General features: G+C 60.8%; 1 protein-coding gene across 2 annotated transcripts in view; it reads right to left on the reverse strand.

Moving 5' to 3' along the window:
• Positions 1-532: 532 nt before the first annotated feature.
• ARHGAP44 (Rho GTPase activating protein 44) overlaps positions 533-13,834 on the reverse strand; it is a 149,467-nt gene continuing 136,165 nt past the window's right edge. The window contains exons 17-21 of one of the 2 annotated variants that reach the window (XM_057717207.1): positions 10,517-10,738; positions 8,773-8,930; positions 5,621-6,004; positions 3,022-3,070; positions 533-928 (exon numbers count right to left, since the gene is read on the reverse strand). In XM_057717207.1, coding sequence (XP_057573190.1) covers positions 3,063-3,070; positions 5,621-6,004; positions 8,773-8,930; positions 10,517-10,738 — 772 coding nt within the window. In that variant the 3' untranslated portion in view covers positions 533-928; positions 3,022-3,062. The remainder of the gene's footprint in view (positions 929-3,021; positions 3,071-5,620; positions 6,005-8,772; positions 8,931-10,516; positions 10,739-13,834) is intronic. The other variant, XM_057717208.1, reaches the window with a different exon arrangement.

Below are 13,834 nucleotides of genomic sequence, written 5' to 3' on the forward strand. Positions count from 1 at the left end.
TTGTTTCTCACGCCTTCCGTCCCAGCTGTGGCCAGGCTGCCCCGGTCTCCTCCCCGAGGGGGGAGGGGATCTCCGCGGGCCAGCTTCCCCTTGCGCTCTGGGTAACAGGATTATTGCTACTCACGTGTGACCACCAGGAAGAGGCGACCCCGCGTCTGAGTGCGCTGGGTGCCCCGGGAGGGGGGCCTGGGGAGCGACCCTCGGGCCCCCCAGACATGCCCAAGGTCATTCTTTAAATTCAGAAATAGAAAAACCATGAGATAGTAAAGGGAGCTTCATTCCCCAGCGTGGAGCAGTAAAACTTGAATTTCGTGTTTAGCTATTTGCTTTAGCGCCCGCCGATGAAGGTTCGCCCTGGCCGGCCCTCCCCTGGGAAGCAGCAGGCCGGCCAGGGCTCCTGGGAGTGAGACGCCCTCACCCCGCCCCCGCTCTGTACCATCAGGCCGACCGCGCAGGACTCGCCGTGGCTGCCGGCACAGGTGACAGGCAGCCCCGGGGCCGACCGGCCGCTGGGCCCTCCTCACCCCAGCCTGCAGAGGACGGTTCTGAGACACAAGCCCTTGAGGGGGGAGGGCGGTCGCTTGGCGTGGAGGCCGAACGTGGATCCAAATAGGCACAAAGTCAAAAGGCAGAGATCAAACAAAAGGCCAGAGTCACCACCCGGAGGAACGCACCAAACCCGCGCCGCCGCCCGCCGGGCGGCTGTCCGCAGAGCTGCAGAGCTGCGGCCTCGCGGCGGCCCTGGCGCAGCGGCCCTGGGGGCGGTGGGCGCATCCCGCCGCGGCCGCTCAGAGCGCCGTGCTCTCCGACTCCTCCTCCTCCTCCCGCTTCACGTCCACCGAGGGCCGCCGCGCGTGCTCCAGCGGCCCGAGGCGCAGCGCCGCGCCCAGCTCCACGTGGATGGAGGGGACGTCGAGGTGGACCAGATCTGGAAGGCGGCAGAGAAGGGGACCTGAGCGGGGCTGCGGCACGGGAGGGCCGGCGCGTCCGGGGGCCGCGGAAGCATCCTCTCGCGGGGGCGGGGCCGCCCTCCAGAGACCCCCGCCCTGTGCCTCAGACCCGCGGGCCGGCTCCCCCGGCCCCGTGACACCTACACCCTCGAGCCTGAGCCTCCATAAAAAGGAGGCTTCTGGCCGGGTCTCAGTGACACCTTTTGGGGGATTTCAGGGCGGCATTAGGTCCCTAAAGTCTGCGGGGATCGGGTTACAGGCTGGGGAAACAGCCTTCTCCCAGGTCCGTGAGCAAGTGGGGGGGTCCTGAGACGGCCTCGCTCAAGACCACAACGGGTACCTCTGGGGCGGCTGGGGCAGGCAGGACGGTCCCCCTCGGGGCGCCAGCAGTACGGGGCGCCCCCCGCCCCCCACCCCAGCCCTAGGGAAGCCGCTCCCCTCCAGTTACACCCCCACTGGGGGCGCTGAAAGGTCACCTGCTGGGAGACGTGAGAGACAGGGTCCCTGAGGGACGGTGGCTCAGTGCCGGCTGGGCTGCGGGGCCCGGAGGGGCGGCCGCCAGACAGCCGGTCCCGCCCGCCCGGGGGCCGCAGGGGGCTAAGGGGACCCTGGCAGGCCCTGCTCGGCCTGCTCCCCCTCCAGGACTGCTCGACCTGTGGCCTCACTCGGCCTCGCCGTGCCGGGCCGGAGGGCGGAGAACGCGCACCTGGACCGGGGGGCGGCCCTGCGCCGCGCACGGGGGGCGCCGCGTGCTTTTGTAAAACAAACGTGCCGCCAAAGGAAGACCACGGCAAGTGGACAGACAGACGTTTGCACACTGTCCTCAAAGACAACACAAACATGGAAGCTCTGGGACAAAGGTCCCTCTCTCTCCCCGACCCCCACACAGACCCCCTGCCCGACCCGGCGGGGCCTGGGGGCTGCGGCCTGGCCTTGCTCCTCCTCGCGCCCCGGCCCGCCTGCCGGGGCCCCACTGCGGGCCTGGCCCGTGCGGGGAGCCACAAGCCCTACGGCTTGAGGTCGAAGTGCCATCTCTGTAGCCAGGGGGAGCGTAACCCTGGGTGTTTCCTGCCCTGCCTGGGCCCGAGCAGTCCCTGGCTAATACAGGCGGGAACCTGCCTGCAGGTAAAGGATGTGCAGCCCCAAGGAGAGCTGCCCAGCCGCCACCTGCCTGTCCCCTCAGATGCCTGAGTGGATGGCGGGGCGTGGGGGGAAAGAAGCCCCCCCCCGCCACCGACCACCGGGAAAGGGGAGGCCTGTCCCTGCGTCAGAGACGCCAGGAGGGCCGGTCGTGGGGCCCGAGTGGGCGCTGGATGCCCTGGAGCTGTGCTGTCAGAAGTCTGCAGGACCACAGCTCAGCAGCTCTCCTGGGGGCACTGGGGGGGACCCCTCTGCTTTACTTCTGGTCGCCCCTTTCTGACTGCAGCCAAGATACCTGCTTCCTCCGGCTTCCTCCCTGCTCTTGCCTCGGTTTTCCTCTTGAGCATCTGCTCTCTACAGGAGGAGGAGACCAAGCAGAAACTGGTATAAAGGCTCTCAAAGTATGTCATTGAGGTGGACAGAAAGGCCCTGGCTGGCCCCATACACTGGGGTAAAAATGAGCTCAGGATAAATTCCAGAACGAGCACTATGGATTCTTCAGGACCTGCCAAGCATCACGGCCGGAGCACAGGCTCTGGGCCCTGCGCTGGAGGGTGTGCCCGCCGCACCCGGCGGGTCCTCTCCGAGGCCCTGCCCGGAACCAGGGGTGCATGTGCATCTCCCCGACACTGGGCACATGTCTTCAGCAGGCCATCCAGTGACACAAAGGCACATGGGATGAAGGACAGGGTTGTCACCCCCTCACTGGAAACCCAAGTGGCCGGGGGGAGCAGCTGGGATGAGGTGACTCCGGAGGGAGAAGGCGGGGGAGGTGAGCGAGGCCGGCTTCTCCCCCACCTCCTCCTGAGAAGAGAAAGGAGGAGGCCAGTGACCCCAAGCCTGCGGGAGGCTGCCGTGCGGGTCGGGGCGCATGCAGAGCACGGGGCTGCGGCCTGGCTGCGAGCGGAGGGGCGAGGCCGGGGCCGCTTACCCTGAAATCCCCCTCACGTATCCACAACCGCGTCCCCCGTGTCACACGGCTGCGAGAACACAGCGACAGGATTCGGAGAAAGGAATAAATACAATGAGACGGGAACGGGACACAGACCACACCCAGTATCACAGTCAGACGGGCCACAGCAGACCACAGGCCACGCCGCTCAGTCAGGCCACAGCAGACCACCAAGCACACCCAGCATCAGTCAGATGGGACACAGCAGACCACCGGCCACGCCCAGCATCACAGATGGGCCACAGCAGACCACCGGCCACGCCCAGCATCACAGTCAGACGGGCCACAGCAGACCACCGGCCACGCACAGCATCACAGTCAGACGGGCCACAGCAGACCACCGGCCACGCACAGCATCACAGATGGGCCACTGCAGACCACCGGCCACGCCCAGCATCACAGTCGGACAGGCCACAGCAGACCACCGGCCACACCCAGCATCACAGACGGGCCACAGCAGACCACCGGCCACGCACGGCATCACAGTCAGACGGGCCACAGCAGACCACCGGCCACACACAGCATCACAGTCAGACGGCCCGCAGCAGACCACCGGCCACGCACAGCATCACAGTCAGACGGGCCACAGCAGACCACTGGCCATGCCGCCCAGACCCCCACCCCGCAGGATGGTGGGCCAGCCTACCACCGCCAGAGGACATCGGGACAGGTCAGATGGGGCACAGGAGGACCACTAAAGGGCCGCAGCTCTGAACCAGACAAAAGGGAAGCGGACCTCACCCCTCATCCAGATCCCTCCCCAGGGCAGAGGTCTGGGCCCCCTCCCATCCATCAAGGGCTCTTCTAGAACCCCTGGCAGGAAGCGAAGCCCACTCTGGTTCTGCAGGGAGGACCTTCCTTCATGTTTTATAAGCCTCGGGGTGGACAGAGCAGCTGGACCTTCACCAGTAATCACAGAGAAGATAAAGCAGCCGAGGCCCCAGACGGCTGCTCCCCACAACACTCACGTCTGCCCTACCACGAACACGCACGCCAGGGGTGCCCCTTCCCAGGCAGCTAGGCGCTGAGCGCACAGGCTCACCTTCCACCTGATCGTGGCAAACATCGCTCCAGGAGGGCGTGGGGACGAAAGCACAACCTGTGAGCAGTGCCAGTGCACGTGGGACCCGGGGCCAAGGTGTTCTCTCAAGTGTGTCTGTGTGTGGAGGCAGCTGTGCTTGTATACAGTTTGTGTGTATATGGTATGTATATGTGGTGTGTGTGTGTGGTGTGTGTATACGTGGTGCGAGGGTGCTTGCGTGCATGTACCTGTGTGTGTGTGTGTGTGGTGTATGTATATGGTGTGTGTATACGTGGTGTGTGTACATGTATATATGTGGTGGGTGTGTGTGGTGTGTGTGTATACGTGGTGTATGTGTGGTGTGTATATACATGGTGTGTGTATACGTGGTGCGTGTACATGTATATATGTGGGGTGTGTGTGTGGTGTGTGTATATGTGGTATGTGTATGTGTGGTGTATGTGTGGTCTGTGTGTACGTGGTGCGTGTGTATACGCGGTGTGTGTACATGTATATATGTGGTGGGTGTGTGTGGTGTGTGTGTATACGTGGTGTATGTGTGGTGTGTATATACATGGTGTGTGTATACGTGGTGCGTGTACATGTATATATGTGGGGTGTGTGTGTGGTGTGTGTATATGTGGTATGTGTATGTGTGGTGTATGTGTGATCTGTGTGTACGTGGTGCGTGTGTATACGTGGTGTGTATATACATGGTGTGTGTATGTGGTGTGTGTATACGTGGTGCATGTATGTGTGGTATATACGTGGTGTGTGTGTACGTGGTGTGTGCGTATGTGGTGTGTGTATGTGGCGTGTGTACGTGTGGTGTATATACATGGTGTGTGTGTACGTGGTGTGTATATACGTGGTGTGTGTATGTGTGGTATGTGTGTACGTGGTGTGTGCATACGTGGCGTGCATGTGCCTGCGTGCATGTATCTGTGTGATGTGTGTGTGTTATGCCCATACGTTTTCCTGGAGGAAAACAGCTCTGTCTTTGACTTTAAAGCAAAACCAAATTTAGTTGCCGTGGGCGTCTCCAATCAGCAGCTCCAGAACCAGGGGCCACACATCTTCTCTGAAAGGGACCCCTCTCTAAACACATTGTGCTAAAAAACCATTTTTCTAACAAGGCTTAGTGACTAGGGAAAAGATGTCTTTGGTTCTCAGCCTCTGTTCTCACGGTGAGGACTGGCAGCCGTGTGGGTGCGGGGCTGCACCCAGGAAAGCCTCCGGCCTCAGCGGTGCCCGGGTGCCAGCTGTGCCGCTGTCACAGCCAGTCCCCTGCCCCCACGGACGCAGGGTGCTCAGCCCCCGAAGGAAGGGCAGCGTCAGAACCCCAGGGCTGGCGGGTGTTCAGTTGGGAGAAATCCCCTAGGGAAGCCCCTCCCCGCAGGACAACTGGCCAGGGCTTCCCACAGCCTCACGGGGGCTTTCAAGGAGACCACCCCGGATGCCACGCGTGGTGCCGGCACGGCCCTCGCTGGCCAACAGCGTCCATCCCCCTGCGGAGGCCCCCAGGGCTCCCGGAGATGCGGCGCGCGCGGCGGTTACCTGTGGACATGCTCTCGCCGGGGGACATGCCGTCCAGCACGGGATGCTCAGCGGACAGTGGGCTGGAGGCCGCGAGGCTGACGGTGGGCGGCTGGGGCGGCGGCAGGGTGGGCCTCTGCCGGGGCTTCGGGGTGGGCCGAGACTTGCTCAGGGCGCCCGTGAAGCCGGAGGGGGAGGCCAGCGGGGGCACGGCGGCCGCCGGGGAGAGCTGGCCCGAGGCCAGGGAGCACCCCGGCGGGTAGCTCAGTCCGTAGGGTGACGGCGTGCTGGGGGGCGTCGGGGAGAGGCTGAGCGGGGACGGCTGGCCGGCGGCAGGCGGCTCAGGCAGGGACCCCGGCTGGCCGAAGGGGACCTTGGGCGGGATGGGGGCCAGCTTCTTGGAAACTGAAAGAGGAAACACAGCACACAGGGTGGTTAAGTGACACTCACCACGCGTGTGGCGGTTGGCACGCCCTTCCCAGCCGCCCACCCCTCGCCGCCCCCACCCCCAGCTCCGGCCACCCTGAGAGCAGCCAACACCATTTTTTAAAATTCACCTAGAACTGCAAGTTTTCATATCCACCCATCTGTTCACTAATTTCTCCTCCTCTCCTTTGGATTCCAGCTGTGATCCACACACAGACACCCCACCCAAACGCGGGAACACACGTCCCATCTCCAGGCAGTGTCCTCCCATCGCCTCAAAGTGGTGCGCGCATCACGGGTGGCTCTGAGGAGGGGGACGTCGGGGAGGCAGAGTCCAGGAGCGGACGGGTAGAGATCGGCTTGGGACAGCGGACCCTGGACAGAGCGACCGTCCTTGGGCTGAACCTGCCCAATGACTCTGGGATCCCCTAACAGTGACCTATGACCAAGTGCCCCGGCCACAGAGGCCCAGAGCCTCCGTCGCTCTGCCTGTCTTTCCCTGTCCTCCCCTCAGTCCTCTGGACTTGCCCCGGAGGTGTTTTCCCTTCAAGAACCCTGGGTGTAGATGTGTACAGACCTACTGCATTCTTTGTTCGAAGGGCACCGTTGCCCCCACCCCTCCACACTGCCTTCATTCCCCCTTTTTTATTTACTTACTCAGCTAAAGGATGACAACCACATTATGCCTTTAATCAGGAAGGAACTGGCAAGGATGACAAATTCTGACATTTAGAAGATCCCTTGGTAGACAAATGTCTCAAGAAAGCAATCACTGATCTATGAGATTGTGGGTAGCACCAATTCTCAAAGAAATTGTCTTTCAAGCCCTCAAAGAGGCCTCACTCTCCTCCCTCCTCCCCACCCCCCCACGGAACACCATCAACCCCGACGATGCCGCGTGCACCTCCCTGGCTCCATGGTGCGTGGGGTGGACAAGTAAGGCTCCTGCTTTCCTGAGTCCCGCTAACTTGGGTTCAAATTCCTATCCCGTCTCACCTGCTGCAAGCCGGGGGATTTTATTCAAACCTCTTGTATGCACTGGGGAGAATCATACTTCCTCCACAGCACTGTAATAATTACACAGGCTCATGTATGTCAAACACCGTATAATCATGACTTAAAACCACTTTTCAGCCCTGCTGGCTGACACAGGCATTCTGTGCGTCTCCTCCCGGGGAAGACTCCAGGTGTCAGTGCTGGAACACGTCTTCCCCAGGGACATCGCCATGATGTCTGTGGCAACATTTAACGCTCGGCGTGGTGGACAGGTCATGATGTAAGACTGTAGGCACGTCGTCCAAAGACTGAGGGGGTCAAAAACTCAGTGTGTCATTCATGGGCAGCGGCGTGCCTTTCAAACGATGGCTCTGAGATGCTGAACGTCACCTGGGAAACCCCTGCCTGGGTCCAAGGTGCTCTGAAGGACGAGAGGGCCAGTGCCCCACTGGCTTTGGGAAGCCACCTGGCCTGGAACAGGAGCCCCGACCCCCCGGGACAGAAGAGCGGCTTGCCCATCACCCTGCCTCGCGCGGCTGAGGCAGAGTTAAAAGCCGCGTAAACAGAGATGGCCAAAGCATTCTATCAGGGAAACGTGCTGGTGCTGGAGAGAGCCCTGGCGTGCTAAAAGCCCTCCACCACCACTTTGGCCAACCTCCTGTGCTGGGAGGGAGTCCCCATGTGACCCTCGGTGTCCTGAGCTCACACAGGTGGTCCAGGGGCAACACCTTTGCACTGCAGTTCCGTGTTTACCTGTCTGCAGAGGCCACGTCTGCTGCTCGGTTACAGCCCCGGAGCTCTACACGTCACAGGCTCAACAAACACGTGCAGGACGTAAACGGATGAACGGGGATGAGCAGGACGGAAGGGCTGGGCGAGGGCGGGCTCGGAGGATGGGCTCGCAGGGGAGCCCGCAGCCAGGGTGGCCGGGAGGGGCCCCGTGCGAGGATAAGGAGAAACAGCCCGGTCCCACGTCCCGGAGCTAAAGCCACCCCTAGAGGCTGGACAGGCCTGAACTGAGACCAAATGAGACAATGCGCTAATTTAGGCACCTTACAGACTTCGTGACAACAGAAGCTGAAAATCAATAAAGGTGGTTCTGATGGACATATGATCCACACAGCCCCCACTGATGAAGCATCACCACGGAGTGCGTCTCAGCTCTGGGAATCATTTCAGGGAGAGTAACGGGGCCCCAGCAGTGGGTTTCAGTGGCAGACACCTGGCGTGGGCAGCTCCCGGGCCCGTGGACACATTCTCAGGCCTCCGTTAGAGCAATATCAAAGGGCAGGCCTCCTGCAGAAACAGTCTCGATTCTGCCCGTGTGCCCTTCTACAGACCCTCCCGGGGTGGGCAGCTGGGCCGGGCCCTGGCGCAGGCAGGGTGCTCCTGCCAAAGACTCCACACTGTGTTTTAAACGGTGGCGGGAAGCCTGGCAGGGTTGAAGGCACGTGATCCTGGGCGATGATTCTGCTGCACAGAGGTCCTGGTGGACAGGGAGCCGTGCCCTGTATCTGCCCCCTCCCCCACCCCCAAGCACCACCCGGGCCCACTGTTCAAATGAGTAACCCGAGGAATAAGGAAGGAACAAGCCCTCTTGGGGGTCGGCTAATTTCCTAAAGCTCTCACGCGCAGACCAGGAATTCTTCAGGAAACCAGTTTCTAAATCTCCGTGCTAATGGAGGGAAACGCTTCCAGGCGCTGTGACAGCTCTCTGGCCCGAGCCCCGGAGGCAGGTGGTGGTGATGTACCTTTCCGGAGGGTGTGAGGGCTCTGGTCCGCGGGCGGCTGGCTGAGGCTGGCACCCGGCTGTGTCCCGGGCTGCGTCCCCACACTGGATGTCCCCTGGCTGGAACCTGGACTTCCTTTCTGCCCAGATCCTGGAGAAAGTTCCTTGCTTTTAGAAGTGCTGAAACGCAAGCACACAGGACAAAAGAGAGCCCCTGAACTCAGGCCACTTTTGCATCGGCACCGGGAACCGAACACATGTTCCCCTGGGCGGGTGTGGTTCTCTCAGCCCTTCTTAAAGCCTTCAAAGATGCCCGCGGAGGCGACCGTCCCCTCCTGGGGCACTGAGGGCCTGGGTTCCACTCCCATCTCCGTGTGGCGCCCACGGCCAGCTCCCTCTCCTGGCCTCTGCCGTCTCTCCAGCAGAAGACCATCCCAGCAAGTCTCCTATTCATCCGTTTCCTCCTCTGGCCCACGGCCAACAGCCCCTGCTTCTGCCGAACTCCCCGTCCCCTTCCTGCACCCCTCAAACGGGACCGAAGCCCACGAGTCCACGGCCAGAGCGGGCGAGCCTTCTTCCTCCGGAGGAGCCACCGGCCACCACCCCATCCACGGTCACTGCCCGTGCCCTCCCCAGCTCTGACTGTCATTTCCCCATTTCTCGGCAAAAATGTCTTCTACTCATTAAAGAAAAAAAAACACCTTGCAATCCCTTCACTCAGGGGGTTGGTATTTGTGTGCCTGTGTCTCTGTGTGTGTGCGTGTGTCTCTCTGTGTGTGCCTGTGTGTGCACCTGTGTGTGTGCCTGTGTGCGTGTATGTGTCTCTGTGTGTCTGTGTGTGTGTCTGTGTGTGCGTGTCTGTGTGTGTGTGTCTGTGTGCACCCGCACATGCAAAGCCTGAGTTGAGAGGTTCGGCTTCCCAAAGTCACAAAAATCTCTCCAGCGGCGGCCTGGGGGTCACAGGGCACACTGGAACGCACAGCCGCTCCAGGGAAGGAGCTCTCCTGCTTCTCCGAGTTGCTGTTTTAGGACAGACAGAAACAAACGGCAAAGCAGTCTCCTCGTGCGACCCCCACTTCCAGACTCTCCTCCGACCACGTCCCTTCCAAGGAAGGGCCAGGGATGGCCTCCTCCCCCTGTGCCCCTGGGTAAGAACGACCACACGCCGTGCGTGTGCCGTCACAGCTCAGATCACAGTTTTCACCTCTGGGGACACAACGGCCACCTTCCACAAGAGTTCACGGAACTAGCACTGGATTGAGAAAACCCATCTGCTTTCTTCCTCCACGAGAATGACATGCGGTCCTGCCGCAGGCGGCAAAGGTCACCAGGCCCAGCACAACCACGGCACCCCCGTTCTTTACCTGACGTGCACCCATCTGAGCAGTAAAATGGTCCCTACGAATCTCCACGTGGAGGAGAGGACCACAGAAACACTGAAATTCTAAATTGCAAAATAGGGAAGCTGTACCGGGGCGGGGACAAGGGGAGCCGGGACTCGGCTGCCTCGCCTGGCCTGAGCCAGCGGCCGCCTTACACGTGTGCGCGGCATGCCGCTCTCCGAAAGCCCGGGCTCCACCTGAAGATCCAGCGGCTGTGCGTGGCTGCTGGCTGCCAGCACGACGCAGACACCAAACCAGGGTGCTTAGAAATGGGGGCGGGTGGGATGACCAACTCCAAGAAGCTTTCCGTGGGTGCAGCAAACCCCCCCCCCCCAGGTGCACTGCAGGCCAGCCCACCCCGGGGCGGGCACAGCACCTGCTTACCTGGTCCGCTCCGCCCCGGGCGGGAGGCCAAGGCCGGATGGAGACAGCGCCGGCAACGCGGGGCCCTCGGGGGGCTGCTCCGGGAGGGGCGACGGCAGGGTCGCGGCGAGCTCGGCGGGCGGGGCGGGGGGCTGCACGGCGGGTGGGGCGCAGGACGCCTTCCGGCCGGCCGAGGAGCCTCTTCGAGCCACCCACGACGTGTCCATGACCCTCACGCCCATGCTGGCCGGGGACAGAGACGCCCAGGCTCAGCCGCGTGCTGGGCGCCGCGCTCCCTCCCCCGCCAAGCGCCCCGCAGCGCAGCCGCAGCACCTCCCAGACCCGGGAAGCCAGGCAGCGGCGGGCCGTGCTCCGCGGACCGAGGCGCTCGAGCATCCCGGCAGCTCCGCGCAGGGCTCCCACCTGCGGCCCGGGCACCGCTGGCTTTCGGACCACCGCCCGCCTGACCAGCTCCCCAGAATCCAAGCTTCCCTCAGAGCAGAGAGCGGTCTCACTGGGGGGCGGAGGCGGGCAGGACAGCGGGGGGCAGCTTCGGACCAGAACACGGCACCGGCCAGCAGGGGACATCTGCACAGCCATCCTTCTTTTTGTCACTGGGGGTCGAGAGCACGGGACCCACCGAGGAGTCCGCGTCAGCCCCGGGATGCTGGCTGCGCTACCCCCTCTGCAGGGCCTATGCAGCGGGGAAGGGCGGATCGCGCCTCTGGTCGGTCCCTGCCCCGATTCCATTTTAACGAGGGGAACACAGTCAGCTTTGAGTAAATCGGCCAAAGCAACCAGACACGCACATTCACCCCCTTGCAGAGCTCGCTAAGGCACAGCTCACTTAGTGGTCAGAGACTGAACGTGGCCTCGTCGCTACCCGAGGATACCGTACCTTTGGATTTTCCTAAGGCTGCAGGGACAGAAACATACAGATATTAGTGTCGAAAAAACTGTGCCTTCCCTTGGACACAGCTTGTCTCTGTCAAGGTCAGCGGCTCAGCCTGGGGCTTTCGTTGTGCCAGGAAGTTGTTCCGGTTTAGTTGGTCTCTCTAGTTAAAGTGCCTTTTCTGATTGCAGGGGGGAAAATCAACCCACCAAGCTCAGAGGCGACTAAAGAGAGAAGCTGAAGAGTTGACACTGGTGTCCCAGGTGGAGGTGGGGGCACCTCATAGGGGAAAAAAAAACCCGTGGAGGCAGCCGTCAACTCTCATCTACGTTAATGAGAAGGTAGTTGATCCCTTTCCTCTGGTCTAGGAGGTAACTGGTTCCGTGGTATGTAGTCAAGGCCTTCACTGACTAAGGCAAGAGCTAATACTTCCAGGATTAAGGGAGACACGGCCATTCGTGCCAGGAGAATAGCGGCCAGCACTGGTCTCCACCACGTACGTGTGCAGAGGGTCGACCTGTGCTTACTCTCACCCACGCTGCTCAGGAGCTCAGAGCGATTACACCATGACCTTCTGCCCATTCGCAGAGGTGCAGCAAGATTCAAACCAAAGGTCCAAGTCTGGGGATTGGCGGCAGCGGGGGGGGGGGGGGGATGGGGTCCTTTAAGGAAATGCGCAGGGAGGGAGCCTCAGTGAGGGGCACGGAGGAGGACGATGCTACAGCCCCGCACATACAGGACAGACAGCTTCCGACACGCTTTCCTGGGGCAGGGCGGAGGGGGCACCCAGAGACCCCTTCTTGTCCAGTGTCACTGTTAACTTCTCACCTCCAAGGCATCTTGGGGGCAGTGGGTCTCTCTGCAGGACCCACTAGCTCGCAAGTCATCTTGGCTCTGAGGACCCTCCACCAACAAACAAGCACCTCCTACAGGAGATCCGATCACCCCCGGAGGGCACTCAAAATCCTGGGACAGGGTCCAATCGTGTCCCCCAGTATTTAGTTGGGCTGCAGCGGGTAGCAAACTATGCTCTCTGGGCTTCCAAGTTTATCAGGATGAAAAAGCAGAAAGCTTAACACCTGACTTGGGGAAGCGAACGGACACCACTTAGCTGCAGTGTTGGTGAGGACGGCAGGATGTTTCCCGCGGTGATGAACAGAAGCCCGAAAGGACCGAGGTCTCACGCGGTGTTCTCTTCCTTACCCTATTCTCTCTCATCTAGAAAGACCTTCCCCGTATGACATGGCAGGCATGGGCTTTGGGATCAGGGCGGGTAGGGGACACCTTCTATTTCCAGCCTCATCTTTCAGCACCATTGACCCCACGTACCAGGCTACCTGGGGATCTTCTCCTGGTTTACAAAGCGGAGGGCACGGGGGGAGGACCAATGAGACCCGCTAAATCGCAACAGCAAAGCAGCAGCTACCAAGAAAGGAGAGGTGAACGTACACTCCTGCATTTATCAACAGACAGCTGTGCCGACTGGAATCACCGCTCTCTCAGCTGAGGTGACTTTCGTACGGGAGGCGGCATCCCGTGTCCAGGGAACACGCATCACGGGTTCACTGACATTTCCAAAAGGCAGTAAAAATCTTTACAGAGCAAATCAATCACAGTGGCAACAGCAACACTCTCGGAGGCCTCAAAGCATATTTACCTTGAGAAGCACATGAAGATTTGCTGGGAAGATTGGAAGATCTAAGTGTCCGAAGGTCTAGCTAGGACTCCGCCCAAAGACAAAAATTATACAATTGCCTGGCACGCTGCCGAGAGCGGGGGGCTATTCAGAGGTGGGAGGGCCCAACCAGGAGGTTGTGTAAGCAGGTCACAAGTTTCTGCTCATTGTTTCATCACATAAAGAAGCAACAGTCACCAGAATCAAAGAACTGGGTGTTATTTAAAAACGACCAAGCTCAATTCATCGAAAACAACAAACCCCCCCAGAAGTCACTGCACAGATACCCACATCTCATACGGATGTCACACAAGACATGCCATCTCCCACAGCCGCTGCTTCTGGTGAAAACAAGAGCAATTTGGATTGTGGATCCCTTTATGGCTGAGTCAAAGCTGAAGCAAGAAGCCAGAAGAACCTCCAAGAAGCAAAGGGATTGGAAATCAAAAAGCAGGAGGCAGGAGCACGCGGCTGAGTCCAGGAGGGGACCCAGGCAGAGGCGCCCTTCTGGACTTTCTATGTCATCTAAGGAGGGAGCAAGGTGGTGGGAGGTGAGGGCCTGCAGAGTCTGGGGAGCTGACCTGAGACACGCGCCTCCCACTCCTCCCTTAGGGTGAGGTGACGACGGGCAGGGAACTCAGGGTTCCCACACCTGCTCACCCTCGGGATTTACGCGGGGCAGGCTGGCTGGCAAATCCGCACGTTGGCAAGGGAGCCCCGCTGAAGTCTACTGTGCCCTGCTCCACTCCTCCCAGGCCACCAGGACCTCGTA

The sequence above is a fragment of the Hippopotamus amphibius genome, chromosome 17 (genome assembly GCF_030028045.1).
Source record: "Hippopotamus amphibius kiboko isolate mHipAmp2 chromosome 17, mHipAmp2.hap2, whole genome shotgun sequence".
NCBI classification, from domain to species: Eukaryota; Metazoa; Chordata; class Mammalia; order Artiodactyla; family Hippopotamidae; genus Hippopotamus; species Hippopotamus amphibius.